General features: G+C 32.8%; 2 protein-coding genes across 3 annotated transcripts in view; both read right to left on the bottom strand.

The window, feature by feature from the left end:
- The window catches only part of LOC132717672 (kynurenine--oxoglutarate transaminase 3-like), a 29,518-nt gene extending 17,865 nt beyond the window's left edge, over window positions 1–11,653 (bottom strand). The window contains exons 1-5 of the mRNA XM_060701201.1: window positions 11,544–11,653; window positions 8,702–8,823; window positions 3,720–3,781; window positions 1,461–1,512; window positions 405–506 (exon numbers count right to left, since the gene is read on the bottom strand). Of these exons, the coding sequence (XP_060557184.1) occupies window positions 405–506; window positions 1,461–1,512; window positions 3,720–3,781; window positions 8,702–8,806 (321 nt within the window). The 5' untranslated portion in view covers window positions 8,807–8,823; window positions 11,544–11,653. The remainder of the gene's footprint in view (window positions 1–404; window positions 507–1,460; window positions 1,513–3,719; window positions 3,782–8,701; window positions 8,824–11,543) is intronic.
- Window positions 11,654–14,532: 2,879 nt separating this feature from the next.
- LOC132717714 (DNA (cytosine-5)-methyltransferase 1-like) overlaps window positions 14,533–19,762 on the bottom strand; it is a 42,168-nt gene continuing 36,938 nt past the window's right edge. The window contains exons 34-35 of one of the 2 annotated variants that reach the window (XM_060701277.1): window positions 17,594–17,710; window positions 14,533–16,423 (exon numbers count right to left, since the gene is read on the bottom strand). In XM_060701277.1, coding sequence (XP_060557260.1) covers window positions 16,247–16,423; window positions 17,594–17,710 — 294 coding nt within the window. In that variant the 3' untranslated portion in view covers window positions 14,533–16,246. The remainder of the gene's footprint in view (window positions 16,424–17,593; window positions 17,711–19,762) is intronic. The other variant, XM_060701271.1, reaches the window with a different exon arrangement.

Genomic DNA, 19,762 nt, shown 5'->3' with positions numbered 1-19,762 from the left:
AATCATTACTTAAATTGTGAATATTTTCACTTTTCTTTATATCTTGGTACATTTTTCTCAAAGTAAATTTTTTGGCTTATCTGGAGGAATGCAGCTTTTAGTTTTAAAATAATTCATACCCTACCACAACATGTATTTATAAATTGAATACTATTTTCATAACAAGTTTACATTAGAATATCATTAATATATAACTTACATAGGGGAGCGGTGGCCTAGTGGTTAAGGTGTCTGCCTCTCAAGCCAAAGATCATGGGTTCGAGCCCTACTCGGGTCATGACCAGGTTTCTTCATATGACACCAGTACTGGTTGGTTCCAGGAAGACGACTCGAAAGTGATTAATATATGTTGCAAGAACTTGTGTCGCAATCGAGCTTAAATAAATAGGTTTAAACCAACTTACATAAGATCTGGTATACTGGTGTATAAGAGGGTTGTCAGCGTTAGAGATAGTCTTCACAAACTTATCAACTACATGCTGCGGGGGATTGTAGTCCGGAAATCCCTGAAAATATAGTCATATGATTAAAACTCTGAACTGTTTGTGGTAAAAAATAAGAAGAAATTATGTATGTAAACAATGTTTGATTTTATTAACAAATAAACCAAGATCTTTGCAAAATATTGCAATCATGAATTGCAGTTAAAGGTGTTTGCATTGTTTCTGGTTTTTACACCAATTTTAACACATTTTTTAGTCATGTAAGTGGTCAACCCACCTATTTGTAACTGGCTTTCCTGGATCACTGACCAGTAAATGCCAATTTCTCCGCAAGTGACAAACTACTAATCCCACATTATTTTAGAATCAGCAAAGCAGTCTGATGTGCCCACAGAAATGAATTTATTCATAATAATAAAGCCCCTTAATATGTCCTGACAAAATCTTTTTTGTTAGGGTTTAAGGTCAACCAAAACAGTAAAGGTTATATTGTAGCTTTAACATTAAAGGAAAAACTTGAGTGCTCCTCCACACATTATTTCAGGCAAAATTTAACCATTATCATTCTGTAAGCAAGCTTGATAACTTGAATTCCATGTTATACCAACAACAAAGAGTGATACAATAAATATTCCGCGTATTACTAGTAAGATAAAAGAATCGATTAATTATATTGATAATTTTATCTTTTTACTAATATCACTCACAGCATAATTTCCTAATACAAAATGTATTACCAAATAATTTTTTAAAACCTACAAATGTACAAAACGTGTTTGTCCTTTTCTCATAAAAATGCAATTCTAAATTAGTTGTCATTCAATTTTGTAAATAAACTTCCAATTTGGATTGTATTTTTTCCTAAAACATAATTCCAATACAAACACCTCTAATAAATGTAGATCAAACACTATATTTCTGTACAATCATTCATCATTAATTCTAAGCCGAGACTTTAACATTTTTTAAGATATTCATCAATGACAAAACTAGAAACTGAATCTGAATTATTCTTACCTGACCAAGATTGATTGCTTTATAGTCAGCTGCAAGCTTGCCAAATTCAACCCTGAAAATTGTAAAATGTCCTTATGATAATATAAATATCTCAGGTTTGAACAAAGGTACAATGTTAACTTAAGTTTTTACTATACACATATAGTTAAAAACAATGACACCCCTGGGGCTGGGCCAGTTTTGACCCCAGGGCTTTTATTTGAACAAACTTTGTAGACACTAATACTAGAAGATGTTTCATGCTTAATATCTAAACTCTAGCTATTTGGGTTTTTTCAAAGAAGATTTTAAGTTTTTGCTATACACATATAAAGAAAATCAATTTTAACAAACTTGGTAGACACCTATTAGAACATGTTTGATGCTAAATATCTTAGCCATAGCTCTTTGAGTTCTTTAAAAGAAGATTTTTAAGTTTTTACTATATGCATATAGGGAAAATCAATGACCCCCCGGGGCGGGGCCAATTTTGACCCCAGGGCTTATATTTGAACCAGTGTCTATTCTAGGACGCGCGATTGCGCGATTCACGCTAATATTTCAAAGATTGCGCACAATTCAAAATCATGTGAGTGAAAATCGCGCATCTAAAAAAAGTTAATAAAATCGTAAAAAAAATCTGGAAATAAAGTGATCCCTCGCAAGCATAATTCCATCTCGCATTTTATTTGGTTGTTTTGTTTACATTTAAATTACACCGAAAACTGAAGGGAGGTAACTGTAAGCTAATTATAATAATTTAGTACCGTATGGTACTGGTTACGTGAGTTGACGGAAATTAACGGAATGTTTCGTACCTACCGGAACTAGTGTGCTAGGTCTGACAGTTGGGCGCCATTTTAGTGTAGTAAATAATCAAGAAATCCTAGCTTGGCTACGATCTTGACGTAAAAGATAGGTCGATTGTTTGTATTGTCAATCCCTTGATAATCAATCGCGACAGTTCTATAATAATTTGTTTTCGTTCATAAATTAAGGGAGGACAACTTCTGCTGCCTTAAATGAATATTTTCGTTTTAAATATTTCATCGGTTGAACACCTCAGTGTAAACTTACTGCAGACGATTTAACATTGGCAGTTTATATTGACACCCCTTGATTTTGAAAATCGCCCCCTTTTTTGAAATAGAGGGGGGAAAATCACCCCTATTTTTGAATTCCTAGAATAGACACTGTTTGAACAAACTTGGTAGACACTTATTAGAACATGTTTCATGCTAAATATCTTAGCTCTAACTCTTTTGGTTCTTTAAAAGAAGATTTTTAAGTTTTTACTATATGCATATAGGGAAAATCAATGACCCCCGGGGCGGGGCCAATTTTGACCCCAGGGCTTTTATTTGAACAAACTTGGTAGACACCTATTAGAACATGTTTGATGCTCAATATGTTAGCCATAGCTCTTTGAGTTCTTTAAAAGAAGATTTTTTAAGTTTTTACTATATGCATATAGGGAAAATCAATGACCCCCTGGGGTGGGGCCAATTTTGATCCCAGGGCTTTTATTTGAACAAACTTGGTAGACACTCATTAGAACATGTTTCATGCTAAATATCTTAGCTCTAGCTCTTTGGGTTCTTTAAAAGAAGATTTTTTAAGTTTTTACTATATGCATATAGGGAAAATCAATGACCCCCCGGGGCGGGGCCAATTTTGACCCCAGGGCTTTTATTTGAACAAACTTGGTAGACACTTATTAGAACATGTTTCATGCTAAGTATCTTAGCTCTAGCTCTTTTGGTTCTTTAAAAGAAGATTTTTTAAGTTTTTACTATATGCATATAGGGAAAATCAATGACCCCCCGGGGCGGGGCCAATTTTGACCCCAGGGCTTTTATTTGAACAAACTTGGTAGACACTCACTAGAAGATGTTTCATGCCAAATATCTAAGCTCTAGCTCTTATGGTTTTTTAAAAGAAGATATTTAAAGTTTTTTCTTTCGGTTGCCATGGCAACCAGAGTTCTGCATGGAATTAAATTCTTTGAACAATTTTTAAAGCTGACCACTAAAGGAACATTCCTGTGAAGTTTGGATGAAATTGGCTTAGTGGTTTATGAGGAGATGTCATTTAAAGTAAAAGTTTACGGACAGACGCCCGGACGCCGGAGGAAAAGCCATCACAAAAGCTCACCCTGTCACTTTGTGACAGGTGAGCTAAAAAATCATTTAATACATGTTTGACACTTCAAAAGAAATAAAAGAATATATATTTCTGAGACATAATGTGGCTTTAACTTTTCTATAAATGCCAACTTACCAAACATTTCTCTCTGTGCCTTTAAGGCGATCGGCCATCTTTATTTTAGTTGACATCTTTCTCTGTAAAAATACAGAAATATATACACAACAATCGTAATTAGCTAACATTTATCCTAGGTGTTTAACCTTATCCAAGTGGCGGAAGCTGAATCTACCCATACAACCAATGCATACCAAAATAAGGTGGCACACCTGTGCTGTCTGATCAAGGTTTGTGCCATGATTCCCTATGAAATTTTCCCTATAAATGATGTATGGTTTTGTCCAAATAAAAAGATAAACAAGACTATTTAAGATATTTAGCTTCTAACATCTGTCAGATGGAATAGTTCTACATTACAAGACTTGTATTCAGTCCTTAATTTATAGCATATAATCTTTTCATTTGAAATTAACGAAAAGTTAAGAACAATACTGTTCTCAACTTATCAGGTTTAAGAAAATTGTAAGCTGGATTTTTTATGGATTATCAAATTATGGTCTCCTAATTGCATTTTTAAGAAAACAACTTGTACTGATACGAAAGCACCTTTAATTTTAGAATCATGCCAGGGCTTTTTTTCCTTCTATAGCAGGGGCCGGTATAGGGCTGCTTCCCCAAAGACAAATTCTTTAAAATCATGCAGTTTTCCCCCTAAAATTGAATTTACATCAAGTTTTTCCTTTCCCTTTTGCAAATATACCCTGTAATTTTTCCCCCAAAATTAAGGGCAGGGCTGCTTCCCCAACTTGTGAAAAAAAGCCCTGCATGCAAGGGTAGACTTAAACTATATACATGTACAAATATATTCATGTTATATATTCAGTAACTTTTTGAAATTACTAAGCTATTGAATTTCAATGAGCTACTAATAAATGTTATTTCTGCATTTTAATAAAATTACGAAACAAATACAACAAAACCGTAAATATAAAGAACTTGTAACATATAATAACTAACTGTGGAAACAAAATATTATTTCAAAATAAAAGGTAATTAATTCAAAACTAATGTGCATGATTTTTACCTTGATGTGTGACTATCAAAATTCTACAATACTACATGGACTATAAAGTATTAGTATAGTAGCACATGACCCAAAATGGATTGTGAATTTATCTTAATGCAAACACACACAGTGGTTCAAGATATTAGTACACAAGTGTAACAATCATGGGAAGGAAGGCTGCATTATCGCTGTATTACATATTTCTTCAGATAACAATTCATACATTAATCATGTTAATCAGCACTACTAAAACTACTAAACTTTCTTTGTTTAATGGACATGCCTAGCTTCGAGTTTGGTACAGCCCATTTAAACTTTAAAGGGATTTTAATTTCAAAATGCTAAAAAAGCATACATCATTGTACAGTACAGCATACACTGAACAAAAGTTCTAACCGATCACCCTGAGTTTTCGCTTATATATGAAAAAGAATAATACCAATAGATCCGACTTTTATTTTATTTCGAAGAGAATGAACACATTGAGAATAATAAAATTATAACATTTTCAATTGAAATAATTTATCGATACTTAAAAAAAAAATATTTTTATGAACAGCCCCTCACCTGTCTGATAGAGGCTCCAGCATTCAACATTCCAACTGCTACGGCACGATCCTGCATCGACATTCGTGCCATGTTTTATGTTTTTTTACTTATAAAGTTAACAAGGATTTATGCAATGTAAAATTTAATACTCACCACACTCTGCACGAACATTTCGTGCCAAAATGTGTAAACCGCGCCCTGTTTCCCGCGTGAGTGCATGGAACTGTATTAAATTATTTTTCTTTCCGCAAATCGGTAGAAAATAACACAAAAATCACATCTGCAAAATTTTATAAGGATCTATTGACCCGTTATAAAATAATTAAAATTTAAAAAGTGATCGGTTAGAACTTTTGTTAAGTGTATATTTAGATTGCAAGGATGTTCAGACTTAAGCCTGGCTCTATATTGGCTGCACATGCTAATCACATTCTAATTGATAAGGGTTGAAAAAATAAACCATTAAAGATCCTGTATGTTTTGTGATTGATATTTTTACTGTGTGAATACCACACTAGCAAAAAATTATATATGTACATATTTATGCAAATAAAACAATTTTCAAACATCGAAGGATATGTAAAATGTGTACTGCAAATATTTGTGCACATTTTATTTAATCAATAAATTACAGGCAATTATTTCTAATTGCAAAATTTGACTTAGAATTTATAGAAAATAAATTTCTAATTACCTCCCTTTATTTACATGAAATGTTAAATTGGGTAATATCTTTATAAATAATGCTTATTGGAACTTACAATATTGACAAATCTTAATATGAGCATCATATTTATGAAATAAAACCATGAAAAAATTGTGTTACAGGATCTTTAAAAATTTGAGACTTAAGCCAGCAGTAAAGCTCTCAAAAAAATGTTAAATCATTTTTATTTATCACATGTTAGCCAAAATAAATTCTGCAGTAGCCAGTGATTTTATCATAAATAAAACTCCTTCATGATATTTTCATTAGGCGAGGCACAACTTTTGACCCTATGAGTAGTACTGTAGTCAAATTTTAACTACCATTTAAATCTTATCTGATATTAGAGATATACTGTGAATACACTTGGGATACAGAATTGACCTCATTTTGTATTGTTTAAAGTGTATAATATGTAAATGACTAAGGCCTGTTCTACATCTTGACCTATGGATGAGGACAGATGTTGCAAACAATTGATGTATAGCAAGATAAAAGTTTCTCCCCACTAAATGCTACCTCTACAAACCCATCAATCTCTATAACAATAGCATAGTTAGTTAGTATTTTTCCTCGCTATTCTCTCAAACCAAATATAGTTTTAAATTAGTTTGTGCGTACTCTTATTCAATGACCATATACAATGTCTATCAAATATTAATGATAAAAGACAGTTTTTTTACAGTAATTAGCATTTTGTCAATTTGATTTCAGAATACATAACATTTACAATTGACTGTTACAAATACAATGCAGGACAAATTTAGCATATATAAAGGGCTCAATTTTATCACAAAATAAATCAGTCACATACATGTATGTGAATATTTAAAAAAAAAAAAAACTGTACAAAAATAATTTAGAAAATTGAACACTAAACAGATTATTGCATATTAAAATTGAATTTTAAAATAAAAGTACATTTGAAGAAAAATCCTTATAGTTTTCAAGTGAAATTGTATTTTAACAACAAAAATAATTGTAATTTTCTGTTTTAAGCATAGAACTTCTTAAATTTAAAAGTATTGTAAAAACTTTTCTATATCACTATCAGAGCTGCATCAGTACTAAGGTTGTAGTACTTAAGTACCAGTACCAGTACTTGGCAAATTATGCAGTACCATTACCAGTACCAGTACTAGATTTTAGCTCGGTACTGCAGTACCAGTACTTTTTTTGGTGAAGTAATTAAGTATCAGTACCATTACTTTTACATATTCATCAAAGTTTGAATAAATAAAGTGTCAAACAAATAATTGCAAATATCATTCATCAATGAAATAAAATCATAATTTACTTTAAAGTTAACAACTTTATTTACAACTTTATAGTTTTAACATACTTTTTACAAACAATATTTACAACATATATTCATGTCATATCTAATTGTTTAGTAACCAGTCAACTGTATAAATACAATGCAAACATCTTTCATTTAAAACACAACAGTCTTTTGTTGCCTCTCACACCTTCACACCTCTGTTCAATTTACACCAAAGTAAGTAACAACTTTTTATGGTGCTAACAATATCACTTTTTTTCACTTGAAATGGGATTATTTAGAATAGAAGAAATTAATTAGTGTTTATTTTGCTCTTTTACTAGTAAATACAGAGTAATAAAAGATTTTAATAAGGATATTTTAGGGTAAAGAGTTATTGAGTCTGTTTATCTTAGTTTAATTTTTACTTAAAGTCTTTGGTGCTTTTTATGATGAATACTATGTTAACATTTGAAGGAATATTGCAGCAAATTATCTTTAGATCTGATAACTTACTTTTTCACAAAAATAAAATATAGTTAATGTAATTTACAGCTTTATTTTATGAGAAAAATTGATGCTATTTTTAATTTTTATCAAAACCAAAAGTACTGGGTAATGCAGTAGCAGTACCACTTTTTAAGACAGTAATGCAGTACCAGTACCAGTAGTAGCAAAATTTTGTAAGAGTAATTCAGTATCAGTACCAGTACTTGCAAAATCGCTGCAGTACGTACTGCAGTACCAGTACCAGTAATGCAGCTCTGATCACTATAATCACCTTTATTTTCTCCACAAGTTGCAAGCACTGTAAGCAATGCAAAGAAAGTGTAAATGAAAGCAAGAAAGATTTATTTTTAATTCAAATAGCATCAGTTTGCAAACCTAAACTTTGGATCAAAACAGAGCAAAGGGAGAAAATCATTTTAGAAACCAAAAAAGAATGAATGTGAGAATCTAAATCTAAACTAGTATAATGGTAGTTCATGCTCATAGGCAGCAAATCACACCAAAACAGATAAACTCAACATAATTGTTTTAGTAACACAGCACTATATCTGTCAGAACATTAAAGTAAATCTCCTACTATTAAAAGAAGTCCTACGTTTTAGCCGAATAAACTGCATGTAAGCCAACTGATAGTGTATTATTAAGCAGTCACACAATTCCAGGCAATGTATGCCTGCAGCATATGGTAATACTATCAACACAATGTGCCATAAGCAAGCTAGGCCTATATGTATATTTTGTCATAATTATTATGATTTTAAATATCTATACATTCATTTCACAAGAATTTAATAATAAACGTCCCTAATCTAAATCTGCATAACAATTTAGACACTTTAGCTTTTTCTAAAGAATTAATACGTATGATAGAATTCAAGAAAAGATGACAACAAATTCATATTATCCAGTTCAGGAGATTTACTTCCATGTTGTTGACTATGTTGTGCAAAGATTTAAGGACTCACATTCTGTTGACAGCCTCTGGTTGGTGAGCCAGAATTACAGACAGACAATGCAGCAAGTCTTGCCAGACACTGCCTTGACTGTCCAACTATCTCACTTACAGACATTTAATCACGAAAAATGGCTACAAAAGCAAAACAAACAGACCAAATAATCATATTGTAATGAATAACAAAAATTCCTAAAAATGTAAATTATCATACTTATCCCCTATGTATTAAGAAGGCACAGTGATTTTCAATTTTTCATTTACATTAAATATCATCTTTTTAAGTTATCAATTAATGTTAAGAAAGACTTATTAAAGTAAAAAATATTTGAGATAATACTAACTTGCAAAAAAATTGATATTACCAAATTTGAAAAGTTAAGCAATACAGCTGTTATCACATAGTTGCAAATGTCACAAAAAATGTGCAGCCTAACTAGTACAAAGGTCTACAGCTGTACCAAATATAGTGCTCACTTAGTGCTTACATGTACACATTTTCTCTCACATTAGTGTCACCTACTATTTTATAGTGTGATACAAATTAGAATATAACATCATAAAACTTGAAGTACAAAATTTTGCATGCGAACATTCACAAACTAGTATTTTAGTTAAAGGCAAAAATTAATTAAAATTGTCATGTGTCTTCCAGTCATGTACATGTAGTCAAGCGTCAGTCGCCAGTATACACTTGTCATATAGTATTGCAAACTATTAAAATAGGTGCTAACACAGAATTTTTTATGAAAACCCCTCCATTCATCACACCTGTATATTTTTGCAAATCCAAATCCACTTGGAACACATCAAGAAGATTAAATTCATTTTATGCAAAGTCAGGTATATATGCAAAGATATCTAAAACTGGCACATAAAAAAATGGCTTTAATATTATTTGCATAAGGAAGGTTAAAGGAGGGGTTTCGCACAATTTTCTAAAAGTACAAGGCTGGGAAAGGCAAATTTGTTGAAAATAATTGACAATGGAAAATACATCAACAATAAGATGTCAGATCAAAACATATAGTCAACTGCACAAAGATCAAAATGTTCAAACAAAATATTTGGGGGTATGGGACCTAAAAGTTGCCCTAGTTTAGCGCCATGATTTAAGTTAACTTAGGTGATAAACAATGATGAACAGATGAAGAGGGATAACACTCAAGAATCTGCGGTTCCATACATGTGAACTATCCCAATTCAGTTGCTGCAGACTATAGCTTCTCGACCATCCCCAATTCAATTGGTAGACTGCAGCATTTCAACCATCCCAATTCAGCTAGTAGACTGCACAGCTTTTTAACCCTCCCAATTCAATTGGTAGACAGCAGCTTTTCAAACATCCCAATTCAGTTGGTCGACTGCAGCTTTTCAAACATCCCAATTCAATTGGTAGACTGCAGCTTTGCCATTATCCCAATTCAGTTGGTATGCTGCAGCTTTTCAAACATCCCAATTCAATTGGTAGACTGCAGCTTTGCCATTATCCCAATTCAGATGGTATGCTGCAGCTTTTCGACCATCCCCATTTTGTTGGTATATTACAGCTTTTTGACTATCCCAATTTTGGTGGTAGACTGCAGCTTTGCCATTATCCCAATTCATTTGGTAGACTACAAAATTCCGGTTCTGTACAACATGTAATATTCAAGATGCTACAGGTCTTTGGAAATTGTGAAATTTGTACTGTGCAATGTGTTCAATGCATAAAAAGGGCTTTTTTATACAGCAATGTTAAATGTGATTATCATTATATGTGCCAATGTGTAACTTGAATGTAAAAACATCTTTTGTCACAAAGTTGATAAAGTTTACAGTGTCAATTATGCAACATAAAATGTTTGTTTTTGATACATCATTACATGCACATGCATAGTTAAATTATGAACAGTTTTCACATGACCAATGAAAATAAAGTCAGTGGAGCAATCTGCTGCACAAGTATGTTACTTTCAATATTTGACATATAAGAAAAAAGGTTTGTTATAGTTCCATATGATGATTTGATTGAACAGTTGTTACAAATAATAATTTTATTTTATCATACTTAAATGCGCAATACAGTCGGTACATTCCACAAAAACCCAGCTGTCACATTCTCTGTTGACCTAAAATTGCGCTGACTTTGATATACATTGTATATCTACTTATTATGGTTAAGTCAAAGCCAGGGGCCGCAAAGACTAGACGCGTTCATTTAAAAGGAAATTAGATTTTAAACAATTTAAAAGACATACTGAATTCAATAACTATCAGTGAAATTTTCAGTGTCATTTCATGTTGGGCGCTGTAAGGAAATGATAAATGGTGAGTATTCTAATAATGCACTAATTGCAACGTTTCGATTTAAAAGTAAACAATATTAGATCTAGCTGATTGAAAATGGAAGCATAGTCTGGTTCCTAGTTCTATTATGGTTCCTGTCAAAGATGCCGTGCGCTTGAGACCAGTGTAAAAATATGCAGTGCATACAATACCAAATGTCACTTTTAAAATGGAAAATATAAAATGATCAGTTTTTTATTTGACTTCCCCGTTCGTTGTTTGCTTACTTTCATATTACTTTAAATCATTGTAATCACTAATGACAGCTTTGTTTACTTTAAGAGCAATCGATTCCCTACCATTTTGGTACCAATAATTTATAATTTAGTGGGAAAATTATGGAGTTATAGTTATATATCTACATTGTCATGCATGCAGATCTGCAGATAGATGTCACAGGTCATTAATATGCGTTTCTAATACATAATGTGCCTTCTACTTAATAATCACCTACAGTATAATTATTGAAAACTCGAAAAGTGCACAATGAAAGGTATGTCAATGTCATACGTTGACATTTTTCTTACTTTTTTTGGAGTCTTTTTTTGTAGCAGCTGTCAATGTCTGGTTTCAATTTTCGCACCTTCTTTTAGAGAGTCAAACGTAATCGGAATACCTCGACTATCATGCTAAGTTGGAAAGAGCCGAAAAGTTTGTAAAGTTGCGAAATGGCTCAACGAGCGCAAAATACATCAGTCTTATCAAAGTCAGCTCCTAATAAATAAAATTTATTGCATTTTTGCATGGACTTCAATTAAAGTCCTTGATTTTTGTCAAAATTTTTTCTTGGAAAAAAAATTTTAAAACAAAATCTGCAGCATTAACGCTCATTTTTAACGTTAGCCCGGTCTCAAAACAGCAGCTGTATCCATTTGATTCGCAGTTCCATTATTTCAGAAATTAATGCCGTTTTAAATTCGAAATCGTTCATCGGCAATCATGGATTTGTATAGCGAATTGCGAAATTTTAGAAAAATCTGGGATTTAAACAAAAATAATCCATGTTAAAAGCATCACTTAATCTGTTAAAATCTGGAACTCGGTGTTACCAAATACTTTCTGGTATCAATATAATTTATTTCGTTTAAGGAACAAATTAAAAGGAAATTATTTTCTGAATGTAACGTAGTCAACGTCTATATATTTAGTAAAGCATGACATTGATGCACGGTATTTTCGTGCAGTATATCGGTTTCTGTAGTCCATTCAGCTTTGAGGGGAGGAAATCATTATGAATATATACAAAACATTTTCCCAAAATACACATTTTTAGGCCATATCAATTTAAGTTCATATACCGGTATAATCACGAAACCGTCAATTTGTATTGTTGTTTTGCATGTGTATGTATGTCATGTAAAAATTAAGTATATTAGCCGTGTATACATATGACTCACATGAATACCATCATCCTGTGTACATCTTTGTAAAATATCATATAAAAATATCTTTATACTTCATACGTGATAGGGAAATGATATTTTTAATATAAAAGACGAAATAACAACGCGATAGTTTTAAATGGTAAAACATAATGCTTTAATTGGTTGTAAAATATAATGCTTTTAAAGGAAACCTTATTAATACTGACGCGGAGAAGAATGCTTGATCAAAGGGGGGAGGGGGGGGGGGCGAACCCCATATGGATCTCAAAATTGCGCATCGGTATATATAAAATTCAAAGTTTTTTTTTTAAAGAAAGTCGAAATATGATTCTGCCCTCCTGACTTTTCTCAATATTTACCAATTTTTGTTCCCGATCTGGTGTGTCTAAAACTTTCAATGCGCATTAAGAAAATGTCTCCAGTGTACTCGGAATGTCGGTAAACCGACTCAAAATACAGATTTACGAAATCTTACAATCAAACGATATCACATATGTTTTACCGATGCTCAATTTTGAGATCCATGTGCGGTTCAGAATACCCACCACCCACCCCCTCTCCTCAGTGTTGATAAAGGAATGGCTCACCAAGATGATGAGTACATAAAATACAAAATTGAATGTTCATATTTTGGGTAAACATTTAGAAATACTTCTTATTGCCTACAAGATATACAATGTACAAAGTATCAAACATTTTAATTACCTTCAAAACACCATAAACTGTGAACAACGTGTGTGGTTTGATTAAAGTACGCATTAGGGAGATCTTTCTTATAAATGAGTGTGTTTAAAACGAAAAGAAAAGAAACTACTGTAATTATGATATTAATATCGGCGATATACACAAGTAATATGTACATTTTTCTTGGCGCAACTGGCACATTTCTACTGGTTTCAACATTGGTAATCTTTGGTCATAGCGGAGACTATCGTTTTATAATCCTGTAGTTAAACTGTATTCTTTTATCCTCATGTATTTTATCTTTTTTTATCATTATTACCGCAAGTAGATAAATGACATAATAGACAATTCAATAACTGATGTCAAAATTCCTTGCTTAAGGAATAAGGGTAACACGACAAATAATTAGACGGGACCGTTCTTTCTAGCAATGTGGGTAAAGGGGTTGATATTAATATAATGGCACTTAACTTGACTGTCGTTAGATTTAAACATACGTACTCGTTGGAATTTCACAGACTTTCGCCATTCTAACATTAAGTTAATTAATGAATGTCATTCGTCAATTAGTCCAATGTCCGCGCATGCTTCGGATGTCATTTGTTTCCGTGGCGTCTGCTATCGTCTGAAATTGTATTGTATCGGACGGTTCCGTAGCGTACGCCTATTAGCGGAAATACACGGAAACGTCCGAGACAATTCAACTTTGTCCGTATCTCGTGCAATTTTGTGCACGTTGTATGAAAGGGTTTTGAGGGAAAGTTTTACATTGTTTTTTTTTCTAAATTCCCTCGAGATCACGTTGTCTTTATTCTCTTATACGAGTATAGATATACTGAGTCTACTTAACACATAAATTCCTTACCAATTTATGATTATCATTATAATTACAAAGTTTGTAAAGCAAGATTAGATACATGGTGGAAAACTGATTGATTTAGTTTAAGCATTGTTAAACAAATCGCATGAAAAAGTTGAAAAATTAGATATCCCATCTCCATGACATAGATACAAATTAAATTGTCATACGTTGACCCAACACACCCCAGATTCGCCTAGAATGTTTTAGAATATGCATAAAATAAGATACTTTACTAGTACACGAATTCCAAGCACTTGCAGATTTTCAGCAATAAAAATAAATTTGCTTATGACTCTCTCTAGAATAGTGCAAAACCCGAATATGCATTGCCTCTTGTCAACACTTTACAACCTCCTAAAGTAAAAAGAATCATTGACCTGCGTCTGATTTATCATTATTATGAGCTAAGTAACAGTATGGACACAAAGGTTACCTTGAACTGGCATAGCGGCGTGGCATAAGTCCTGCACACCGCCTTGTGGTCATTTGAGGCAAATTATCAGATATTTGACCTGGACCCGAGTAGGCTCATTTTATATTGCGCATTTTAAATCAGAAAATACAAAATAAAAACGAAATTCAATACAAATTTTTCACTCATTTAATATGCACATTATAAAATATATCAAGAAAATAGCTAATTTTTCATAGCACAACACTGACACAGTGGTTCTGCATAAGGCAATGCTACAGGCTAATAATTTATCTCTAGGAATTATAGTTTCCCACAAGAAAATTTATTTTTAACATAAAATATTTTAACTATAAAAATAGTACTTACTGGGACAGTGACATTTTTGACCCAATAGGCATGATTTAACGTCCGAGGAGGTCCCCCAGACAATGCTTCATGCCAAATAAATTGTATATCTTTGCTCTGGGCATTGTAGTTTCATACAATACTAAAACGTTTTTCTAATAAAAACCAATATAATCAAAGTGACCCCTAAAGTGGGGACAACTTTCACCCAAAGGTTATGACCTGTATTAATTTTTTAAGAGATCATATGAAACGCTTCATGCCGAGTTTCTAAACTTTGGGCATTGTAATTACTAATTATTTATATATATATATTTTTTAAGAATTCAGTTTATTTTCTTGCTATTGTGACATACTTTAATAGGGCCTGCCACCCAATATCATTCATGTGTGGTTTTGTCAAAATCCACCCTAGTTTTGAAGAAATTATGTACAACTTGCAATTACATTACAAAAGCTTTCTGCTCTGTAGCCAGGGATTCAGGCGTTGATGTTTTTTGCTTATTCATATTCATACTCGATCGTCATAGATAACACAACATCAATATCAAAGTGTCGATTTGCCGAACAGAGGCACATAAAAAATCGACAGACTGGAACCCAGGCCATGTGCTCTGGTGAGTGTTAAAAACATAAAGCCCCTGAAAAATCCTAATTTAATTTCAATAATCATATGACATAGCAATTAAAGAAATCAAAGAAACTCATTTTGAAATACAAATTTAATATCAACAGCACTATTTCATTACACTATCTGTTTTACAAGATACAATATGTACAAATAAATCCTGATTTACATAACGGGCATTAAATCCACATTGCTCATATACCTCATTATCAATGTTCTGCCCAAATTTATCGGAACTGATAATATTAATTATCGATTATAGGTTAATCACATCAAGTTAATTGATATGCAACTTTATCATTAAAATAACTTAATAATTCTAGAAAACATTCATAATCCATTATCAACACAAAATAGTGATTTTTGGCAATTTTGAGATGTCCCCTCGTTGCCAATGTAACAGGAAATTTAGGACCGAGTATGTCGTTACAAAGGCAATGGTCCAGTCAACATTTGTGCCAAGTTTGATTAGTACTGAAGCAGTTTTTATAGTTTTATAACAATTTGAACTTGTAACGGGAGACTTTTCAATGAAATCAGCCAATTTTCACAAAATGCTCATGCAGTAATGGGTTAATAAGATCCTGTATGTTGTAATTGAGGTTGTGTACCACACTTAAGTGAAATTATTCATCGAAGAATATGTAAAATATGTACTGCAAATATTTGTACATATTATATGTAATTATTACAATACAGTAAAAAATCTGAAAACCGGACCCTGTCAGGACTTGACCAAAAGTCCGGTTTTCAGAGGTTTTATACATTTATTGATAATTATTATATGTTTATACAATGATTTTGTTCAAAAAAAAAATTGTGTCACTTGATCTCTGGTTTATCATTTTAACACAGTTCATCACTTTATTATTTATAGAAGTTTGTTAATCACTTTATTTATTTTTTTCATGCTAACAACTTGAACCAGGTTTATCCTCCTTCTTCACCTCCATGTCATCATCTTGACTTTCCTGCTTTCCCTCTGTCATATTGTCGGTACATGGTTCTTCTGTAGCTTTGGCAATCAAACACTTCTTGATCTCAAGTCCGATAGCACGTGCCATAGGTGGCGGGACAGCGTTACCAACCTGTAAAATAACATATCACACATTATTCACTATCAAAAACTCATCAAAATGAGACAAAAAATGCTTATTAAACTTAAATTTGCACTTTGCATGCTTACTTAATAATAGGGGTGTCATGCTTAGCAAAAATGCTTACCCTTTATACAGTGGCCTAATAACTGTTAAATAGTTAACTGACATACTTGAAAGGGTTAAACAAACATTCTTACAGAGCTGAGATTGTTACATTACGAAAATCTTTAGCCTTTACTTCGGCCAAAATCAAACTGAAACTCAAACCAAGTCTAGAAGTCGATGGAAGGTATCAACATATCAAATATATTAGACATTGATCAATTAATGAAGATGCTTTGAAGAAGGGGAAATAAATGGGAATGTAGGAAGGACATCGGGCCAATAGGTGTAAGGGGCCATTTCTTTTGTTTGATAAAAGGCCATTGGCTCTTCACACTATTATAATTATAATGAACTCTATTGTTCTCTTTCTTTTTGTTTACAGTAAGATGGCCCCCTATCCCTATTAAGTAAAGTGGACAAGCAGCTTAAACTCTCCACTAACAAATTTCAGGCAGCAATAGTACTAAATTGACTTAGTCTTACACCACTGTAAATGCATAAAAGAAATACATTCAAATTAGTATCAAGTATTTTTTCATATCAATTTGTTAACAGTGGGTCTGATTAATATTTCCTTAGCTGGTATACAATTACATAGAGATTGATATGTTAAAATAGAGATTGATATGCTAAAATATCTTTTACCAAGCTGAAATTTGTGTAATTAACTAATCATAATTTCAATTAATAACTGTCCCATAGCGAGTTTTGGGGATTTCAATATAAAAATCATTTTTTTGTTAATGAAACCATCAGTGGAGCCTGGTCAGTTTGTTTGATTGGGTTACATGGCGACGTTCCAGCTTTATTGGTCGAGGAAAACCTCGGGTGCCCTTCCATGTATTATTTCAGGCATGAACAGGCCCCGGAGTAGAACCACCAACATTCTGTAAGCTAGGAAGCCTGGTCAGACTGAATGGACAATATCATAACAGATGAGGTACCCAAAAGAATGTAGCCTGTAATAACTTCATGAATGTATTACAAGTTAACCAGTTAAAGTTGAACTACAGTTGAAGTAATTAACCAGTTATTATCACTCAGTATACTAACCTGCCTATGCCTGTCTAATATTGTACCATAGAATCTGTATGTATCTGGGAAACCCTGTGACCGGGCACATTCTCTAACACTGACCACTCTGTGCTGCTCAGGATGTAAAACTCTTCCCTGTTGTAAATATAAAATCATTTAAAATTTAGACAAATTATGACACGGCAAATTTTACTCTTTTTTTAAACATTGACTTCTCAATATTAAAACAATGTGTGACAAACTATAGCTTTGGATTTAATTGTATTAATAATTAATATAATGCAATCTCATTTGCAATATTTCAATAATAAAAAATGTACAAAGTAAACCTGTGTATAAGCTAATGATATCTAAACTTATATAATTTACAAAAGAAATTGTAAGCGTGTTAATACAAAGTCCATCAATGATATTTATAAATGTTTAAATGTACGTCAAATGTGGCGTCCGGAGAGTAACAACTCACCCCATGTATTAACTATCCCCGGTTTCCCCTTTTCTTAATGGCCTCGCGTGAGTATTAGAAAGAATGATAGTGTGTTGTCTCTAGAGCTACACAGTCCACCCAAGACGAAATTGCAACGCGATAGTTTTAATTGGGTGTCAAACATAATGCTTTAATTGGGTGTAAAACATAATGCTTTAAAAGGAAACATTATTAATACTGATGTGGTGAAGAGTGCTTGTTCAAGGGGGCGTGGGGAAAGGGGGGGGGGGAGGGGCCGGCGCGAATCCCATATGGATCTCAAAAATTGTGCATCGGTATAAAAATATCTGTGAATTTTCTGCACTATAACACCATTTGTAGAAAAAATGAAACTAGGCCAATGACAGGGTAAGTTTTCAAACTTTTTAAACATTTTTATAAAATTCAAAGCTTTTTTTTTTTTTAAAGAAAATCGAAATATGATTTTACCCTCCTGACTTTTCTCAATATTTACAAATTTTTGTTACCGATTTTTTATGCAGTCTTCGTCGACGTATTCTTCCCGTCGTGGGTTCTGGTGTGTCTAATACTTTCAATGCGTTTTAAAAAAAAATGTTGCCAACGTACACAGAATGTCGCTAAACGGACTCAAAGTACAGATTTACGAAATCTTAGCACCGGACGATATCACATATTTTTTTTACCGATGCTTAATTTTGAGATCCATATGCGGTTCACAATACCCACCCCCTCTCCACCATATAGATCTAGGAATGGATCACCAAGATGATTCTTTTATCCTCATGTATTTTAAATTGTCATACGATGATCCAACGACTCATCCCCCAACACACCCCAGATTCGACTAGAATGTTTAAGAAAAAAAAATACCTAAGATACTTTTACTAGTACACGAATTCCAAGCACTTGCAGATTTTCAGCGATAAAAATAAATTTGCTTATGAGCCTCCCTAGAAAAGCTAGTATACTGCAGTAGTGCAAAACCCGAATATGCATTGCCTCTTGTCAACATTTTGCAACCTCCTAAAGTAAAAAGAATCCTTGATCTGCGTCTGATTTATCATTATTATGAGCTAAGTAACTGTATGGACACAAAGGTGACCTTGGACTGGCACAGCGGTGTGGCACAAGTCCTGCACACCACCTTGTTGTGATCATTTGAGGCAAATTATCAGATATTTGACCCGACCTTGAGCAGGTGCATTTTATAGTGTGCATTATAAATCAGAAAATACAAAATAAAAATTTGAAATAAAATCAAATACAAATTTTTCACTCATTTAATATGCACAATATAAAATACAAGAGGGCCATGATGGCCCTGAGGTCTCTCACCTGTATATAGGCCCCCCGGAGTGGGGCCAGTTTAAACCCATGGCTTTTCTTTGAACAAACTTGGAACAGATTTGACCCCAGAGCTTTCATTTGAACAAACTTTGTAGACACTTACTAGAAGATGTTTCATGCTTAATATCTAAACTCTAGCTATTTGGGTTTTTCAAAGAAGATTTTAAGTTTTAGGCTATACACATATAAGAAAATCAATGACCCCTGGGCGGGGCCAATTTTGACCCCAGGGCTTTTATTTGAACAAACTTTGTAGACACTCACTAGAAGATGTTTCATGCTAAATATCTAAACTCTAGCTATTTGGGTTTTTTTCAAACAAGACTTTTTAAGTTTTTACTATATGCATATAGGAAAATTCAATGACCCCCTGGGGCGGGGCCAATTTTGAC

This window comes from Ruditapes philippinarum, unplaced genomic scaffold, assembly GCF_026571515.1.
Source record: "Ruditapes philippinarum isolate M1 unplaced genomic scaffold, ASM2657151v2 ctg3119_1_1_1_1, whole genome shotgun sequence".
NCBI lineage: Eukaryota > Metazoa > Mollusca > Bivalvia > Venerida > Veneridae > Ruditapes > Ruditapes philippinarum.
This window is presented reverse-complemented; position numbering and strand designations above follow the sequence as displayed.